This window comes from Periophthalmus magnuspinnatus, chromosome 9 (genome assembly GCF_009829125.3).
Source record: "Periophthalmus magnuspinnatus isolate fPerMag1 chromosome 9, fPerMag1.2.pri, whole genome shotgun sequence".
Lineage (NCBI taxonomy): Eukaryota > Metazoa > Chordata > Actinopteri > Gobiiformes > Gobiidae > Periophthalmus > Periophthalmus magnuspinnatus.
This window is the reverse complement of record NC_047134.1, coordinates 3,749,318-3,767,307: the sequence shown is the minus strand read 5'-3', so window position 1 is coordinate 3,767,307 and position 17,990 is coordinate 3,749,318. Positions and strand designations below refer to the sequence as shown.

Here is a 17,990-nt window from a genome sequence, read left to right as displayed (position 1 = left end):
GTTAGCAGTTATAGCGGTGAATTTGGAATTCTGACTGTGAGTATCATAGCAACCAAATAGCCAATCTGGAGTGAGGCTGCTGAAGATGAGGCCTCTTCCTGGCCACGCTGCTGGTTTATCAGGGAGCGGGTGCTTAACAATGCTATAAATCAAAGTTGTTGCTAACACTAGTGGGAGTAACCAGGAAAAAAAAACGTGTCATTCCCCAATTTGAGTCAGACGCAAATTTGCGTAAAAATTGAATATGCACATAACACTTACACTTACTACGGCAAGACACACAGACAAACTACATACAAATCTATTTTTATTATTCTTTAAATCTGTTAAATATAAGCCCAGTGTTCATGTAAACAGCACATTTAACTGCTACAAAGCTTGAGCTAACAGATGAGAGTAGAGAAATGTCTAGGCTAACTGATGTAAGAATAATATTTTATGTGTTTGGTATTTACAGCCATTTTACCAATGTTTCTATCAAAATAAATCTTACGAAGCTTTCTTTGCAAACTCTATTTAACTTAAACAAAGCAGAATTTAGGTTTAACCGAACATTTTAACTGTTTTGGGAGTAAAATAATGAAAACAGGGTCAAGCTAACAGCTAGCATGACTGACGCAAGTTGGGCAAATGACTCAAATTGGGCAATGTTGTTATTATTAATGTTCATATCTTGATTTTAGATTTGTGAAATAACAACCCAGGTCAATACGAACATTTTAAGGTCAGAATGACATGTCTGACAGCAGCAGTTACAGAGACAAGGGTCAGGATTTTTCAATAGAAAGTGAATTGGAGTCAGTGGAGCTGGAAGTGCGCATATGCTCACTTTCTGTTTGGAATGCAGTGGCTAGCAGGTTAGCTATGTCCATCTATTTACACAGTCTATGGCCTGAAAGCAGAGGAGGAGCAGGAGGTTTGATGTCTCATAAACAGGAGTTATTAGAGTGGTCAGTCCACACAGGGTCAGGAGGATGCAGGAGGTGGAGCGAGGTTGAGGGAAGTCTCACTTCTTTCCATCACTCTCTGAGGAGACACAGAAAACAGGAGTAATGGATGACTGTTTTAGTGTTGTCACTATGGCTGTAAGATTTCAGGAAAAATATCGACATTGTGATTAGATTTGTGATTTATAGTTTCATAAAAAGATGTGACCAGTTGCTTCCATGCAAAGTGTGTTACATTTGATTGGAATTAAAGCCCTAATTGTTACCAACATTTAAAAATCTCAACTACTAAAGAATGACATTATCAAAACAAAATCATAATAGTTTGTATGGATAAAGAGCTGAACCACAGACACAACCACAGAACCACAGACTGAGCCATAGAACCACAGACTGAACCACAAACTGAACCAGAGTGAACCATAGAACCACAGACTGAACCACAAACTGAACTACAGGCTGAACCACTGAACTGCAGACTGAACCACAAAACTACAGACTGAACCACAGACAGATTCACAGACTAAACCACAGACAGATTCACAGACTAAACCACAGACAGATTCACAGACTAAACCACAGACTGAACCACAGACTAACCACAAAACTACAGACTGAACCACAGACTGAACCACAGACTGAACCACAGACTGAACCACAGACTAACCACAAAACTACAGACTGAACCACAGACTGACCCACAGACTGAACCACAGACTGAACCACAGACTGAACCACAGACTGAACTATAAACTGAAACTTAGACTGCACCACAGACTGAACCCTAAACAGTTGGAGGTGTATTAAACAGAGCACAAACTGAGTGGTACCAGAGGAGTGTCCAGAACTCTGCTGACCCGACACCAGCGACCGAGAACTCAGACCTAAGATACATAGACACACAGAGACAGAGACAGACAGGGGTTAGTAGCAGTGAAGTGTGTACAACTACAGTACTGTAACATATATCTGTAGTCAGTGTGAAGTAACTGGTACAGGTCTCACCACAGTAGATCTCACCTGTGTAGGTCTCACCTGTGTACAGGTCGTACTGTGGCTGCACCAGACTGTAGCTCAGTCCCAGAGCAGAGTGGTGACTGTGGAGGTGACGTCCAAACGACACATGGGTCCTGTCCGAGTCTGCCTCTGGAGAACCCTTCTCCCCAGGCTGAAGAGAAGACTACAGGTAATCTACAGGTAAGACTACAGGTACAGAGGACAGGAGCAGGGACAGAGGACAGGAGCAGGGATAGATCACAGGAGCAGACAGAAGCAGCGACAGAGGACAGGAGCAGGGACAGAGCACAGGAGCAGACAGGAGCAGGGACAGAGGACAGGAGCAGGGACAGAGGACAGGAGCAGGGACAGAGGACAGGAGCAGGGACAGAGGACAGAAGCAGGGACAGAGGACAGGAGCAGGGACAGAGGACAGAAGCAGGGACAGAGGACAGAAGCAGGGACAGAGGACAGAAGCAGGGACAGAGGACAGGAGCAGACAGGAGCAGAGACAGAGGACAGGGACAGAGGACAGGAGCAGGGACAGAGGACAGGGACAGAGGACAGGAGCAGGGACAGAGGACAGAAGCAGGGACAGAGGACAGGAGCAGACAGGAGCAGGGACAGGACACTCACCGCTGGAGACTTCCCGTGGCACTGGTGAGTCTGAGGCAGCAGCTCTAACCCTGTAGAGTCTGAGTGTTTACTGCTGACAGCGCCCCCTCTGGTCACTGCACCCTCCTGCTCCTCTCGGCCTGCAGTCTTTCCGTACAGAGGGTAGTGGAAACCTAAAGGTGCAGAACGTAGAACAGGAAACGCATCAAGTTTGAATATGGAAAACGTATTAGCTTATAAGTATTATTTACTAAATCCAACAGGAAAAAACAATTTAACCATTACTAAACCAGGATTCAACTGGAGCTATAGTCGGTCTTTACCTAGACTAAACCAAGTCTAAACCAGGACTAACACAGGACTAAATCAGACATAAATTAAGCTGAATAGGCTGCGTTCACGTGTCCTCATCACACTGTAGAATCCCTCTAGTTTAACCTGAGCTGGAGGTCAGAGGTCAGGTCCTCAGAGGGAGTTCTCTGTGTAACTGTCAGATGCAGATGACCTGGTGCATGGTTAATATCTGTGTAATCACTGGGCCTATCCACATGAAACAAAAACTGGCACAAAGTTCAGCCTCTTCTCTGTCAGTTTAAATAAACAAAAGTCACATGATTTTTTTTTTTTTTTTTTTTTATTTTTTTTTACAATATCTTCATAAAGTGGAGCTATTATTCAAGGCCAAGACGTGAGAGTCGTCAAAGGACTTTAAGACGGAAGATTAATATGACGAGTTTGTGGAGCTGATTACAAACTAATTATGAGAAGGTTCAACATTTGTGGAGCGCAATTTTGAGATTTATTTAAAAACAGAGGATCTCCCATAGCGTTATATGGCATTATATAGACTTACATAGAGTTATATGGAGCTATATGGAGTTATATAAGTCCCTTCCCTCCATCTGAAACTATGACATCATCAGTTTCTAGAAAGTAAACCCAGCCTATTGATACTCATACTGAGGGGGTTTGATATGTATGTCTATGGCGGAATGTTCAGCAGTTACCTTGGTGACACAATGCACACATTAAGAAAAAACACAAAATAGATTCAAACAGCACATTTAGGAGTTCAATTTTCAACAAAAAGGTGAGAGTGAGAGTCTTTAAAAAAATCAGCTCACCTGTTGTAGTTCAGCTAAGCCAGTTCTTTATGGTAAGATTGTGTCAAAACAAAGCTCAGATTAAAGTCTAAAAAAACCTCAGACCTAGAGCCTACAGTTAGCATCACACCCTGGGGGAATGTTAATGACATCAGCTGCAAAATATCAATAGTTTGTCTCTGACCTGGGTAGGAGTGGACCAGGGTGGGGGACAGGCCTCTGTAGCTGCCTGCAGATGGCTCACTGATGCTGGGCAGGTAGGGCGGGTATGTGGGGGGGTGGTACTGGGTGTAAGGCTGTGGTGATGGAGGAGATACGGCCGCTCTCGCACTTTGGCTGTCCTCACACAGCGCCCCCTGGTGGTCCTGTTCCTCACCCATTTTCCCCTCTCGGTCCTGGGCCCCGGATGTGAGCTCCGGAGCGCCCCCTGGCTCCTCCTCAGTGTATTTGCTGTGCACAAAGCTCCTCCACGTGCCTCCGTCTGAGGGCTAAACTCAGACAAACAGTTTCCTCAGCGGTGGGAGTTAGTTTAATATAACCATGGGTTTTACAACAATGAGGAAAATGTTATATCTTTTGATGGTCCTCAAAACCTCGCCTACAAATTAGGGACGCACCGATCCAGCTTTTTGTAGTTCTGATACTAATATTGATATTTCAACTTTAAATATCTGCAGAAACTCGATACCAGTGTAGCGACTGAGAATGGCTCTCACTTCCTTAAAAACTTATTGCACAAGAGATTCAGTTGTGTTATGTGACTGAACTACTGAACAGCTTCATATGGCTGAGGGTTCATACATTATGAGGTGCAGTATTGGACTGATATTTGATACCAGTATCGGTATCGGTGCATCTCTACTACAAACAGCAAGCTGAAACCCAAGAATAACAAAATCCTTTTGTTAATGGCTCTATGAGTCACTACAGCTGTAAATGTGTCTCCTCCATCCCCATCATGTCTCTGTGGGGTTCTCTTAAAAGTTGTGAGTGGATATCACTGACAACAGGGCAGGTGTTATGTCTCAGTGGTGATTAAAAAATATCATTATTATAGCAATAATCAAAGTTAGCGTTAGCTTTGAGACACAAACACCTACCTTTGTCCTGTGTCCTTTGTAAAGTCAGATTCACATGTACCACACGTGATTCGAGAGACAAGGCAGAACTCCATGACGATTATTTAAATCTGATTGATCGAAGTGTCACAACAGCAGAACAAGCCAAAAAATTCAACCTTTGGTTAAATCCAGCTGAGAGAAAAACACAAGCTCTTCCCTCTGCACAACTTGTGATTGGACATGTCATCAAGAGGCAGGAGGGGTACAAATTGGAGTCTCATGTTTCTGAATTCACAAATATATCGCGCAAATTCATCTAAAAATATTGACTTCATTTATAAAGCCGTTGACATGTTGTCAGTGATAATCCATCTGTAAATCGTGGTCCACTGTGTGTTTCTCTTCTGATTCTGTTGATAACGCCAAACCTGATTCAGGTAATGTGTCTGTTTGGTCTCTGAATTGCATTAAGCTGTTAGCGTGCTGTAGAAATGAGACTGGCCTTGACTGTACAAATCAAATGTATTTTCCATTTATAACATAATATTCATTCGTAATTCCCACCGCTGACAGGAAACTCTTCATCTCAGAGCCACAGAGAACAGCCATCTTGGATCTGGGTGACATGAGGATGGAGCATGACGACAGCAGCAGCCAATCACAGCGCACCACAGCAGCAGACAGCCAATCAGAGCGCAGGATGTGGCAACAGGTGAGGCGTCCATTTTAAAATGTTTCACACAAATTACACAGCTTAAGTATGTACCACCAGAAAGAGACGAAGCAGTAAAAAGTACAGGGACGCAACCAGGGGTGTAACTTTGTTTAAGTTAGGTTTCATAGCTGGAGGATTTGGAAAAATTGAATGACAAAAATCACCTTTATTTGACCCATAATGAGACATTTTACATCCTGGACCACAGACTGTATAAAGAAGTGGACTAAGTGAGTGTGACACAGCGTTCAGCTCCAAATGAAGCTCATCGAGGCTAGTAGTTATAGCGGCTAATCTGGAATGCAGTTCCATTTTTTGGAATTTCGACCACGAGCAACCATAGAGCCAATCTGGAGTGAAGCTGTTGAAGGTAACGCCCCTTTCCTGCTAAGCACCCACCTCTTGCTAAACCAGCAGTGAGTTGTCAATCAAACCTGTTGCTAACGCTAGCGGGAATAACCTCGGGGAAAGAAGGAGCCTGATTTGTCTGTTTTTAATGTTCATATCTTGATTTTGGGAAACATTGTGAAATAAAAACCCCAGGATCATGTAGAGCGGGTTAAAACCAACAGAAAATCACGAGTCTGACAGCAGTAGTTACAGAGAGAGGGGCCAGGGTTTACATATAACCTGAGTTGGATGCGCACCCATGCTCACTTCCTGTTTGGAACATAGCAGCTAGTGGTTTAGCTTTGTCCATATACAGCCTATAGCCTGGACCCATGGCCATGGTTGAACATCAACCTCTTAATAATTTTTCAATGTATCTACACAGGCTAACTACTACAATTTCGTTGGAAACATAAAGCACATCTTGTGTTATTTGGAGCTATCAAGAACATTGCAGTATTCTGTGTAAAAGTTGCTAACCCTCTAGTTTAGACCTCTACAAAGATGTTCTGAAATGTCCCAGTGTGTCAGATGCCCTCTCTGTGTCTCCATGGGGTCTCATTCTGTGTAAAAGCTGCTAACCCTGTAGTTTAAACTCTACTAACATGTTGTTGAATTAGTTTAAAGTTCAGATTTCAGTCTCTCAAATGTGAATACTTCGTTACACCCCTGCCGCGGTGGAAAAAAGAGTGGATTCCATCATGAGTGTTTTATTTGATTGTTTGATTTTAATATTATTTATGTCGACTTTGCCATATTGGGAAAATAGCTACAGCCAATAACAGTAAAACAAGCTGGTGTCTCAAGCACATGTTTGTGTCGGATTAGAAAGAAAAGTCATTCCTTAAAGTGCATATGACAGGTTAGACTACTCCACTCACTAAAACACACTTAACATCATTAGATTGAACATTTTAATACAATTTGCCTCATTTTTTAATATATTTTTTTATTTTTATTTTGGTGAGGTTTATAATGTTACTTCCTGGTTGGACATGGCAGCAGATGTAGCATACGTAGAGGTACTTCCATAACTGTTACCTAGCAACCATAATGTAAACAATGACCAAAACATATCTAAATTACACAATAGTCGTGATTAGACAAATAAAAATAAAAGACAACACCTTTATATAGTTAAATGCAAAATGTCAGAAAAATGCCTTGCTGTCTCTGTGTTTTGGATGGAGTTTTTCATGTTGGGGACATAGACAGAGGCATCCTGTTTTAAAACTCTCAAATACTTCCTGGATTTTTTTCTTTCTGGATTTTCTTGTCAAATGTTTCTTCCACAAACTGCCACTTAACTGATGTGACACTATGGTAAGTATTTACTACAGATACTATCCACCAAACCAAGTCAGAATCAGAGAAACATGAAAACCTGTCATATGCACTTTAAACCGGGTCAGATTTGGCATTTACAGAAACACTGGCACCACTAAAATTACAATACAACGGTACAATGTGCAAAATAACTTGAGTCCAGTGGCAGCGGTACACAGATGGTACATGCTTAGAGGAGCGGCCGCGATGATGAAGATGAGAGCGAGATGAGGAAGTACAGATGAAGCAGCCATTTTGGATTCAGACACAAATCCATAAACAGGTTCTGGTGATGGCGGATGGGTTAAACAGGTGAACGCGTTAGCTTAAACATGGCAGGGCTTTTAGCAGCTTCAACACAACATACAGGCCAAGTCCACACAGGTAAAGATATTTACATCATAAAGTTCCACTCAAATCTGTCAAAATGTACAAAATGAACCGATATCTCTTTAAATCAGGTCTTTTTTATGTCAAATGGAAATATATAAACGTACATATCATAAACCGTCAATTTATTCTGATCTCAAATGAAATCATGCAAACAATGTGAATATTTTAGGCCAGAACTAAAGTGGATGAACAAATTTAAGCAAAAAAAAGTTGGAAAAACACATTATTTACTATATTTTTACAGTCGTCGAAAAAAAAAAGATGTAAACGGGGCACCAACAGAACGTGAGGGTCACAAATGTGTACATCCTGTAATAACGGCCGATACAGCATTTCATATAAATTTTTAGAAACTAAGGTTTATAACCAACTATCATCCAGTTTAACACAGCAGAAATGGCCAATTTAAGAGTGAAAAATGACCCAAAGACCCAACAGGTCACAAGGATTAACCCTGTTATAATGTGGTTTCCTCAAAACAACATTTAATATCACGTTTCATCTGTGCATGTTTCATACATGTTCAGTGATGGTTCCTCCATCAGCAACAATCTGCTTCACTCTTTTTGTTTTGTTAACGCAATAATAACACCTTATATAAATGAACCTGTCCAAAAGTCATTTATAAATCAATTGTATGCAGAATATAGGAGCTTAAAAATGAAACTGCAGCTTTGGACCTTTTCAAAAACAAGTGCCACAGATATTTCAGAACCGGAGAGAAAAACCTGCACATTAACTATAATTTTACAGTCCACTGTGTCATGCACAGAATGTGAACGTTTGACTAATAATAGCTTTATCTGTTTGGACCTGGCCTTTTTACAGTGAACAAACATGATTAGCACCTTTAAACCTGTACAATACCAAAACATTATGTCATTATAAAGTCTGAGGTGACTGTCCCTTTAAATCTACCCCATGTGACAACATTCAAAACACCGCGAGTTAGTGGCGTTAGCACCAGAACAGCCCTGTCACTCCCTGGTCTGCCACAAATGTGCAGCGGTTAAAGATTTCAATTACTGTTATCATAGTTTCACACAGACTGTTGTATGTGCTGTAGTATACTGCTGTAGGACACATGTTAAACTTTACAAATGAGGAGGATTTCACCGGACACTTATATGTTTATAAGGGATGGGATGTCCAACACACAAAGGGATGGGATGTCTTTGTGTGTCGGTCCTAATGCTCGCGCTAATGCTTTTATTAAAACATTAAATCTAACATAACATCAAAATTTAATTTGTGTTAAAGATGAGGCATTTATTTGTAGGTTTAAATTATTTCAGTCTGTGGTGTTATTTAAATATTTATTAGGCACAGAAATTAGCATTAGCACTCACAGACAAAGGTGTACCTTAGTAAACACAGAAGAGTCCTCCGGTGAAGTTTTCCTCACATTTGTAAAGTGTTTAACATGTTATCGGTGAAATCTACCCTCAACTCCACTGGCGGCTGCTCTGAGTAGTGCACAGAGCCAATAGAAGCACAGACGTGAAAGCACCAATCACAGCACTGATGCAGATCAGGGAGTGACAGTCCGATTAGCACCTCTGACAGTCAGTATTAGCACCTGCGCTAGCTCTAGAGACAGAGGGGGAAACTTACAGTGGTGTAGGGGGCGCTAGAGTCCAGCTCAGCTTGAGAGAGCTCGTCAGTGTCCCTCTGCTGCCCCCTGTCTGCGCTTAGCTCCACGTACGAATGCGCCGCTTTGGGACTTTTCACGGTACTCCCGTCTTTCCCGACTCTCATCTCGTCCGCGTCTCTCCCCCTTGGCTTCGGATCACAACATTTGGAGCCCAGGACTAGCTTCTGGTCCATGTACATCCCTCGTGAGTACTGTCCGTAGTAAAGCGACTGGGCTAGCGCTGTTTGGCTCATGGCTAACTGCAGCTGCGATTGTCCATCTGATTTTTTACTTTCAGAAAACTCAGAGATTTTCTCATCCTCCTTCGCGTCCTCTTTGCGTTCCTTCCTCTGTCTCTCGGGTGCCGCATATCCCTGGAGGTAGTAGGGGTCGTATCCGTGGTAATAAGGGGACTGTGGGTTATCTTTCACCAGATTCTTTGAATTAGCGCTAACCTCAGACGATACAGATTTGGAGGCTCCGTCTTCCCCCGCATCCGAGATATCTGAATACGCAGGACTGTTGTTTTTACTGTCCACGCTGCACCCGTCGACACGAGAGGAGCCGCCTATGGAAGGGCTCGGCGCGTTGTCCGTGAACGTGTACACTTTATCGGCCTCTGCTCGGATACTCGCCATGCGGCTCTCCGGTGTCTCTGATATGCCATTTAGCACTTCCTGTTTGCTCAAGTGCTCCTTCAAAAGACTCCCCGAAATCTCTTTTGCCACCATTTTAGTTCCGTTTTCTTCTATTTTACAGTTTTCACCGTTAGCCACTCTGCTAGCAACATCTTTAGCTAATTTATCTTTTAATCTCTTCTTTTCCTTCTTTTTCATCTCTTTGCTACACCCCACAAGCGTTGCTTTGACTAAACTCGGCTCTACTACAAGACTTAGTTTTGGTTTAATCGGTTTTAACGGGATATTTTTGGTCGTTAAACTCAGAGGTTGCTGTTGGCCTGCTGTAGGTTCTGTACTTGAGTTTGGAGCGAACGACGTGTTTGGGATTGCAATGAGTTTAGGAGGAGCAGGTGCTGGAGCGATCGGACGGTTTACTCTCGATTTGGAAATCTTTTCGACTTTTCCATTTGCCTTTTTGCTCTTTTTATCTATCAAGCCTTCAGCTTCGAGTTTCGGCATCTCCACAGTGGAATTCCTGTCCGGCACCATGCAGTTCTCCAGCACCACTGTCATGTTCGAGATGATCGGTAAGTTTGTCAAATCGTCTATGAGTCCGTCTTTGAGAATAGAAGTCCGTCTCGTTTTCGCATTCTGATCTGTGCTCAGCAAAAGCCGCCTGTTTTTCGGAGACCCCACTGTTGTAACTTTATACAACGGTGTTGATTTCTTTGCTGAAGTTTCTGAAATCTCGTAGCTGCCGATCGCGTCCTCGCAGTCCGACAAACGCTCCTCGCTCTCTGGATCTTTCATCGCGTCCGCCGTCTCCGGTTTCTCTGCCTCCAGATGTGCATGTGTTTGGTGGTAGCGCAGACCGTTAATGTGTTTGTATCTCTTGGTGCAGTTCGGGTGTGGACAGTCTATGAGAATGGGAAGGCCTCCTCCGCCTGGATCCATAAATGAAGGATCGTTTTTCCCTTGAGGCGTCGACGGCGCACTACGTGACTTCGCCCGGATACGTTTCCCGTTTCCGTTTTTCATATCATCCGCTCCCACCAGACTCAGATCCAAATCCGCGGGTGGTTTGTTCTTGCGTTTCCCAGACAAACTGTTGGGAGATTTCACGTCGTCCACGGTGAAGAAGGAGGAGCGTCCGTTGGCGTTGATGAGGTTGAGGCTGCCACGCCGCCCCTTGTGGAGAGAGCTAGTAGCGCCTCCTCTGCTCCTGTGCGGCGTCGTTAGCGCACGGACTTTAGCGGCGGGAGAGTCAAGGCAGGAGCGATCACTCAGAGCCAAACGCAGCCGCTTCCCTCGACCGCGACCTCCTGGCAACTCAGGGTCAGAGCAGGGCGAGTCGCAGAACCTGGAACACACAAGAGGAAAGTTTACACAATTGTTTTCTGCTATTTTAATTTTTTTTTCCCCTCATCATTTCTATTATTGACAAGGTCCATTCTCCTACTGTTTTTATCCAACAACAACATCTGTAAAGACATTTGACCTGGGGATATAAGAGGATGGGAGGGCACCTGACAGGAAAATTGCAAGATTAATCGGAACTAAATTGAAATTGCAATTTGAATGAACGCAGTTAAGAAGTACCATCATTTTCTCCACAAGCAAAAAAATCTCCTGTTTCATTCTGCATATAAATGTCTAACCTCCCTGTGTGACAGATGCCCTCCCTGTGTCTCTGTAGGGTCGTATTGTGCATATAAATGTCTAACCCTGTATTTTAGATCTATACAAACATGTTCGGCAAGGTTCCTGTGTGAGTGAGATGCCCTCCCTCTACAAACATGTTCTGAATGTGATTCTTGTTTTACTTTGTCAGCTCAAGTTTCAGTCTCTTTGTCTGTTCTTTTGGACCATGGACTGAGGGAGCGTGACGTCAGCTATAGCGTTCAGGTGCAACCAAACAAAGCTCATTGATGCTAGTAGCAGTTAGAGCGGAGCCAGGGATCATATTTGGAAATCCGAGCGCGAAACCAAAGAGCCAATCTGGATCTACGCTGTCAATCTACCTGATGCTAACGCCAACAGGAGCAGCCTCGAGGAAAGAAGGCGACTTATTGGTCTGTTATTAATGTTCATATCATGGAGATAGGGACCACTGTTTTTCAATAGAAAGTGAATAGGAGCCAGAGTCGCTCGCACATGAGCTATGTACACTTATGTATAGACTCTATGCTCAGGATGTGTTTAAGATGTGAACTTTGAACAGAATCCTAGTATTAAAACAATCAGAAATCACAATCACAATTCGAGATTTTTTTTTACGTAAATAGTTCACTCCTGTTTTGTCTCATTCTCTGGTGTTTGATCAGAAGTCAAATTCACAAATGTGTTTTTTTTTTGTTTTTTTTTCGTAATTAGAAACATGGTCCATTCTCCCAATAACACCACAACATCTGGGAGGGCATCTGACACACCACAACATCTGCAGATTAACTAGAGACATTTTACCTGCCCCCAGCTCAGTCTAACACTACAGGGACACAGGAGGATGGGAGGGCATCTGACTCACTTTGCTGACACAAAAGTCTTTATCACAAGAAACAAAATCCACCACAGAAACACCTACCTACCTCCTTCTGTCTCCTCTCTCCCTTTATTTCTCTCCTCCTTTCTCCCTCTCGGCTTTGTCTCTTTCCTCCTTCTCTCCTCTTATTTCTCTCCCTCTCTCCTTCGCTCTTTCTCCCTCCCCTTTTCTCTGTCTCTCTCCTCCCTTCCCCCCTTTCGCCCTCTCTCTGTCTCCTTCTTTCTCCCTTCTTCACCTCTACTGCTCCCATTCTCTTCTCTCCCTCATCTTCTCTTTCTCCCTCACATCCTCTCTCTTCTTTTCTCCTCTCTCTCCCCTTTCTTTCCTCTTTCTCTTCATCCCCCTTTTTTTTCTCCTATCCTCCCCCTCTCTCCCTCCCTCTCCTTTTTCTCTCGCTCCCCCTTTTCTGTCTCTCCTCCTCTCCCTCTCTCCCTCCCTCTCCTTTTCCTCTCCCTCCCCCTTTTCTCTCTCTCCCCCTCCCTCTCCTTTTTCAGGGATAGGACGAGAAGAGTCGCTACCTTCAACAGCCTCACTTGGTACTTTGGTTGCTATGATACTTGTGATTGGAATTCCAAATATGGAACTGGGCTCCAGATTAATCCACTTCTTTATACAGTCTATGTTTGTGCGATGATGAAATGGTGCAAAGGATCATGGTCTATGTAGTTCCCTCTGCTGCTTGTGTACAGGTGAGACAGGTGAATGTTCCGGGTGAGCTTTAGGGGTTACTCTTTACAAGTGAGTGATACAGGTGAGTGGGCGGAGCTTTACCTGGGAGGAGCCCAGTCGTGTTTGGTGCAGTCCAACAGTGTCCCCACGTACGTCCTCTTCCTCCAGGTCACGTTCACCACCAGCACACCTGTCAATCATAATACACCTGTCATCACCTGTCATTACATATACACCTATCATATACACCTGTCCTATATGCCTGTTATATACACCTGTTATATACACCTGTTATATACGCCTGTCCTATATGCCTGTTATATACACCTGTCATATACACCTGTTATATACGCCTGTCATATACACCTATAATATACGCCTGTCATATACGCCTGTCATATACACCTGTTATATACGCCTGTCATATACACCTGTTATATACGCCTGTCATATACACCTGTTATATACGCCTGTCATATACACCTGTTATATACGCCTGTCATATACGCCTGTTATATACGCCTGTCATATACGCCTGTTATATACGCCTGTCATATACGCCTGTTATATACACCTGTCATATACGCCTGTTATATACACCTGTTATATACGCCTGTCATATACACCTGTTATATACGCCTGTCATATACGCCTGTCATATACACCTGTCATATACGCCTGTCATATACGCCTGTCATATACACCTGTTATATACGCCTGTCATATACACCTGTTATATACGCCTATATACGCCTGTCATATACACCTGTTATATACGCCTGTCATATACACATGTCATATACGCCTGTTATATACACATGTCATATACACCTGTTATATACGCCTGTCATATACACCTGTTATATACGCCTGTCATATACACCTGTTATATACGCCTGTCATATACACATGTCATATACGCCTGTTATATACGCCTGTCATATACACATGTCATATACACCTGTTATATACGCCTGTCATATACACCTGTTATATACGCCTGTGATATACACATGTCATATACACCTGTTATATACGCCTATATACGCCTGTCATATACACCTGTTATATACGCCTGTCATATACACATGTCATATACGCCTGTCATATACACCTGTTATATACACCTGTTATATACACCTGTTATATACACCTGTTATATACACCTGTCATATACGCCTGTCATATACGCCTGTCATATACACATGTCATATACACCTGTTATATACGCCTGTTATATACACCTGTTATATACACCTGTTATATATGCCTGTTATATACGCCTGTCATATACACATGTCATATACACCTGTTATATATGTGTATGCATATGTGTGTATATATGTGTGTATGGGTGTGTGTTCCACAGAGTGGGTTGCTCACCTTCCTGGGTCTCGTGCCACACGATGCCCTCCAGGTTGACGCTGGTGCCCGGCTGGCAGGGCCCTCTCTGGGGCAGCTCTCCGTCTGCACAGCCCCTCTCCTGGGTGTTTGTGCCCACAGAGCGGGTACGTACCTGCTGCAGGGCGGGTCTGTGTGAGGGCGGGGGCAGAGCGGAGGAGAGGAGGGGCTTATGGTTCAGAGAGGAGGAGAGAGAGCAGGAGAGAGAAGAGGAGAGAGAGGGGAGCAGAGAGGATGAGAGACCTGGAGGAGAGCAGCCAGAGCCTGGGCAGGAAGGCAGAGGGAACAGAGACTCCAGCTGAGAGAGACGAGAGGAGAGAGAGAAGAAAAAAGAGAAGAGAGAGGGAAGAGAGAAGATAGGAGATAAGAAAGAGGAAAGAGGGAAGAGAGGAAAGAGAGAAGAAGAAAGAGGGGAAAGGGAAGAGAGAAGAGTGGAAAGAAAAGAGAGGGAAGAGAGGAGAGAGGAGAGGAACAAGGGAAGAGAGGAGACAGAAGAGAGCAGAGAGGGAAGAGAAGAGAGAGAAGAGAAGAGAGAGGGGAGAGAGGAAAGAGAGAAGATAGGAGATAAGAAAGAGGGAAGAGAGGAAAGAGGGGAGAGGGAAGAGAGAAGAGTGGAAAGAAGAGAGAGGGAAGAGAGGGAGGAGGGAAGAGAGGAGAGAGGGATGAAAAAAGAGGAGAGAGGGAAGAGAGGAGAAAGGAGAGAAGGAAGAGAGGGAAGAGAGAAGAGGAAAGGGAGGGGAGAGGGAAGAGTGGAAAGAGAAGAGGGAAGAGAGGAGAGCAGGAAGAAAGACAAGAGAAGAGAGGTGAAAGGAAAGAGAGGAAAGAGGGAAGAGAGAAGAATGGAAAGAGAAGAGGGAAGAAAGAAGAGAGATGAGAGGCAACAGAGGAGAGAGGAAAGAGGAGAAGGAAGAGAAGAAAGGGAAGAAGAGAGGAGAGGAGAGAAGGGAAGAGGAAAAAGGGGAGGGAGAGGGAGGAACAGGAAAGACGAGAGGGAAGAAAGGATAGGGAAGAGAGGTGAGGGGGAAGAGAGGAGAAGGAAGAAAGAAGAAGACGGGAGAGAGGGAAGAGAGGATAGAGGCATATGAAATATTAGATATTGAGGACATTTCATTACAGTCACTGTGCTCAGCTTAATGTGTGTTTAACCCTCTGAATAAACCCCACACAGACCAGACTGATCGTCCACAGGATCCTAACCAGATCTGAGGGTCCAGTTCTCCTCCTGACCAGGATCCTAACCAGATCTGAGGGTCCAGTTCTCCTCCTGACCAGGATCCTAACCAGATCTGAGGGTCCAGTTCTCCTCCTGACCCGACCAGGATCCTGCCTCAGGTTTTGGACAGTTTAAGTCAGAGCCATAAATTTTGTCCATTTAAAGGTCCTATATCACACAAACTGACTCTTGTGAGCTTTAAACCATGTTATAAAGCTGTTCCCTCCTCAAAAACAGACCTGGAGTTGTGTTTTGTTTCATTCCCACATGTTTGAGTAACTCTTTATTATTAGTCTGTAACATCTCCAAAGCTCAAAATGCTCTGTTCCACCTTGTGATGTCATGAAGTGGTAGTTTCTAGTTAACAGCTCCTTTTACCTTTAGTTCAGTAGAGATTGGCCATTTCAGGGTTGAAATGATCCTAATGATTCTAGTGAAGGTGAATGGAGTTTATAAACACAATGGAGCACTTCTTGTTTTACCACATGACATCACAAGGTGGAACAGAGTGTTTTCAGTTTGAGAGAAGAACTCAGCCTAAATATGCAGGGTTTGTGTGTTAAACATGTGTGAATGAAACAAACTACAACTCCAGGTCTGTTTGTGATGAGGACACAACTAAACCAGGTGTAAGAAGGTGCTGATTTCAGTCCCTTGACTCTACATCCTCTGGTTCAGTCCTAGTTCAGTCCTGGTTTAGTCCTGATTCAGTTCTGGTTTAGTCCTGGTTTAATCCTGACATCCTTCACTACACAGACATTGTTTAACACGTTTGTGGAAGGAGAGACTGAGGACACGCTCCCTTCAAAACACCCACATGCACGCTCATACTGACACGCGAACTCAGAGAGATCAGGAGTCTAACCCACAGCCTCCTGGTGAGAGGGAAGAGACAGGCTTACCACTCTGCCACATTAGGCCCAGAGCTGAACCAAAAAACATGACATCACTGAAACCTCAAATCACCCAGAACCAGGACTGAACTAGGACTGTACCAGGACTGAACCAGGATTAAACCAGCACCAAACCAGGACTAAATCAGGTTTGAACCAGGTCTGAATCAGGACTACACCAGGACCGAACCGGGACTGAACCAGGACCGAATCAGGACTAAACCAGGACTGAACAGGACCGAATCAGGACTAAACCAGGACTGAACCAGGACCAAATCAGGACTGAACCAGGACTGAACAAGGACTAAACCAGGACTGAACCAGGACTAAACCAGGACTGATCCAGGGTTAAACCAGGTCTGAACCAGGTCTAAACCGAGATCAACCCAGGATCAGGAGTGAACCAGACCAGGCCTAAACCAGGACTGGACCAGGACTGGACTAGGCCTACATCAAGGGAATCACACAAAGCTTCAGTGAGGCCCGTTCCCGTCTGGTCTCACAGCCCGGTACAGCCGGGCAGTAAACAGTATGTCCCGTTTAGAGCCGCTTTGGCCCGTGTCATCCCGTTATGTTATTGTGTTATTGTCCCGCTCATATCAGTGCGTGCGCGTGTACGTGTGCGCGTGTGCGCGTGCGGCAGACAAAGCTCCGGGCCTCGGCTCAATGACAGGCGGACAGCGGCCGTACCTTGTCCGGGGCTCGGTGCTTCTTTGCCGCGGTGTCGTCGAGCTGTCTCCGCGCGGTGCTCGCGGCATTGTTCGCGCCGCTGCCGCTGTTGTTGTTGTTGTTGTTGTCGGCCATCGTTCCGCGGCTCTGCGCGGGTCCAGTACAAGGCGGTGACGGAGGGCTGAGCGGCGGGAGGAAGGCGCGCGGAGGGGAGGCGGCGGAAGACGAAGCGCACACATCACTGTCCCGCTCGCGTTTCCACGACGCGCGGAGAACGTTCCGGTTTTTGCGCTCATCTTTGCCCTTGGCGTCACAAAGCATGTCTCCTCCGCCTGTGCCCGCGTGCCGCGCGTGTCCCCGTGCCTAGGGCGGAGGAGAGGGTGAGAGTAGGAGGAGGAGAGCTGGAAGAGAGGAGGGGGAGGAGGAGAGAGGAGGAAGAAAGGAGGGGGATGAGGAGGAGAGAGGACAGGAGGATGCGGGCAGGGCGGCGCGCTCAGGGCCGCGGATGCTGGAGACGCGGCTGTGGTTCCTCCATTCACACTGAGACAGGCCTACTGCGCATGCGCAGAGTACTGTAAACTCTTTTGAAGAATGACTAGAAAGGGTTCATGTGAGACACGGCTCTTAACCAAGGACAGAATGAGGCAGTTTAAATGGACCAGTCTCATGAAGAGCCACAGAAACGTTAAAACGTCTGGAAGGACAGGACATGTGTGTGTGTGTGTGTGTGTGTGTGTGTGTGTGTGTGTGTGTGTATATATATATATATATATATATATATATATATATATATATATATATATATAT

General features: G+C 44.7%; 1 protein-coding gene across 1 annotated transcript; it reads right to left on the bottom strand.

The window, feature by feature from the left end:
* Nucleotides 1-967: 967 nt before the first annotated feature.
* Nucleotides 968-17,448, bottom strand: znf608 (zinc finger protein 608). Its single transcript, XM_055223955.1, has 9 exons — nucleotides 17,205-17,448; nucleotides 14,391-14,706; nucleotides 13,110-13,197; nucleotides 9,161-11,159; nucleotides 3,846-4,149; nucleotides 2,580-2,731; nucleotides 1,983-2,115; nucleotides 1,778-1,831; nucleotides 968-1,026 (listed from the first exon to the last, which is right to left on the bottom strand). The coding sequence occupies exons 1-9, from the start codon at nucleotides 17,316-17,318 to the stop codon at nucleotides 1,007-1,009; spliced, it is 3,180 nt and encodes a 1,059-aa protein (XP_055079930.1). The 5' UTR covers nucleotides 17,319-17,448; the 3' UTR covers nucleotides 968-1,006.
* Nucleotides 17,449-17,990: the final 542 nt, after the last annotated feature.

Bases quoted from the DNA above. Each gene is read 5' to 3' on its own strand.
- znf608 (XM_055223955.1), bottom strand. From the start codon at position 17,318: ATGGCCGACAACAACAACAACAACAACAGCGGCAGCGGCGCGAACAAT. The intron at 13,198-14,390 runs GTGAGCAACCCA...TATGATTGACAG, and splicing joins GTGGCACGAGACCCAGGAAG to GTGTGCTGGTGGTGAACGTG. The intron at 4,150-9,160 runs GTAAGTTTCCCC...GTCTGAGTTTAG, and splicing joins CTAGCGCCCCCTACACCACT to CCCTCAGACGGAGGCACGTG.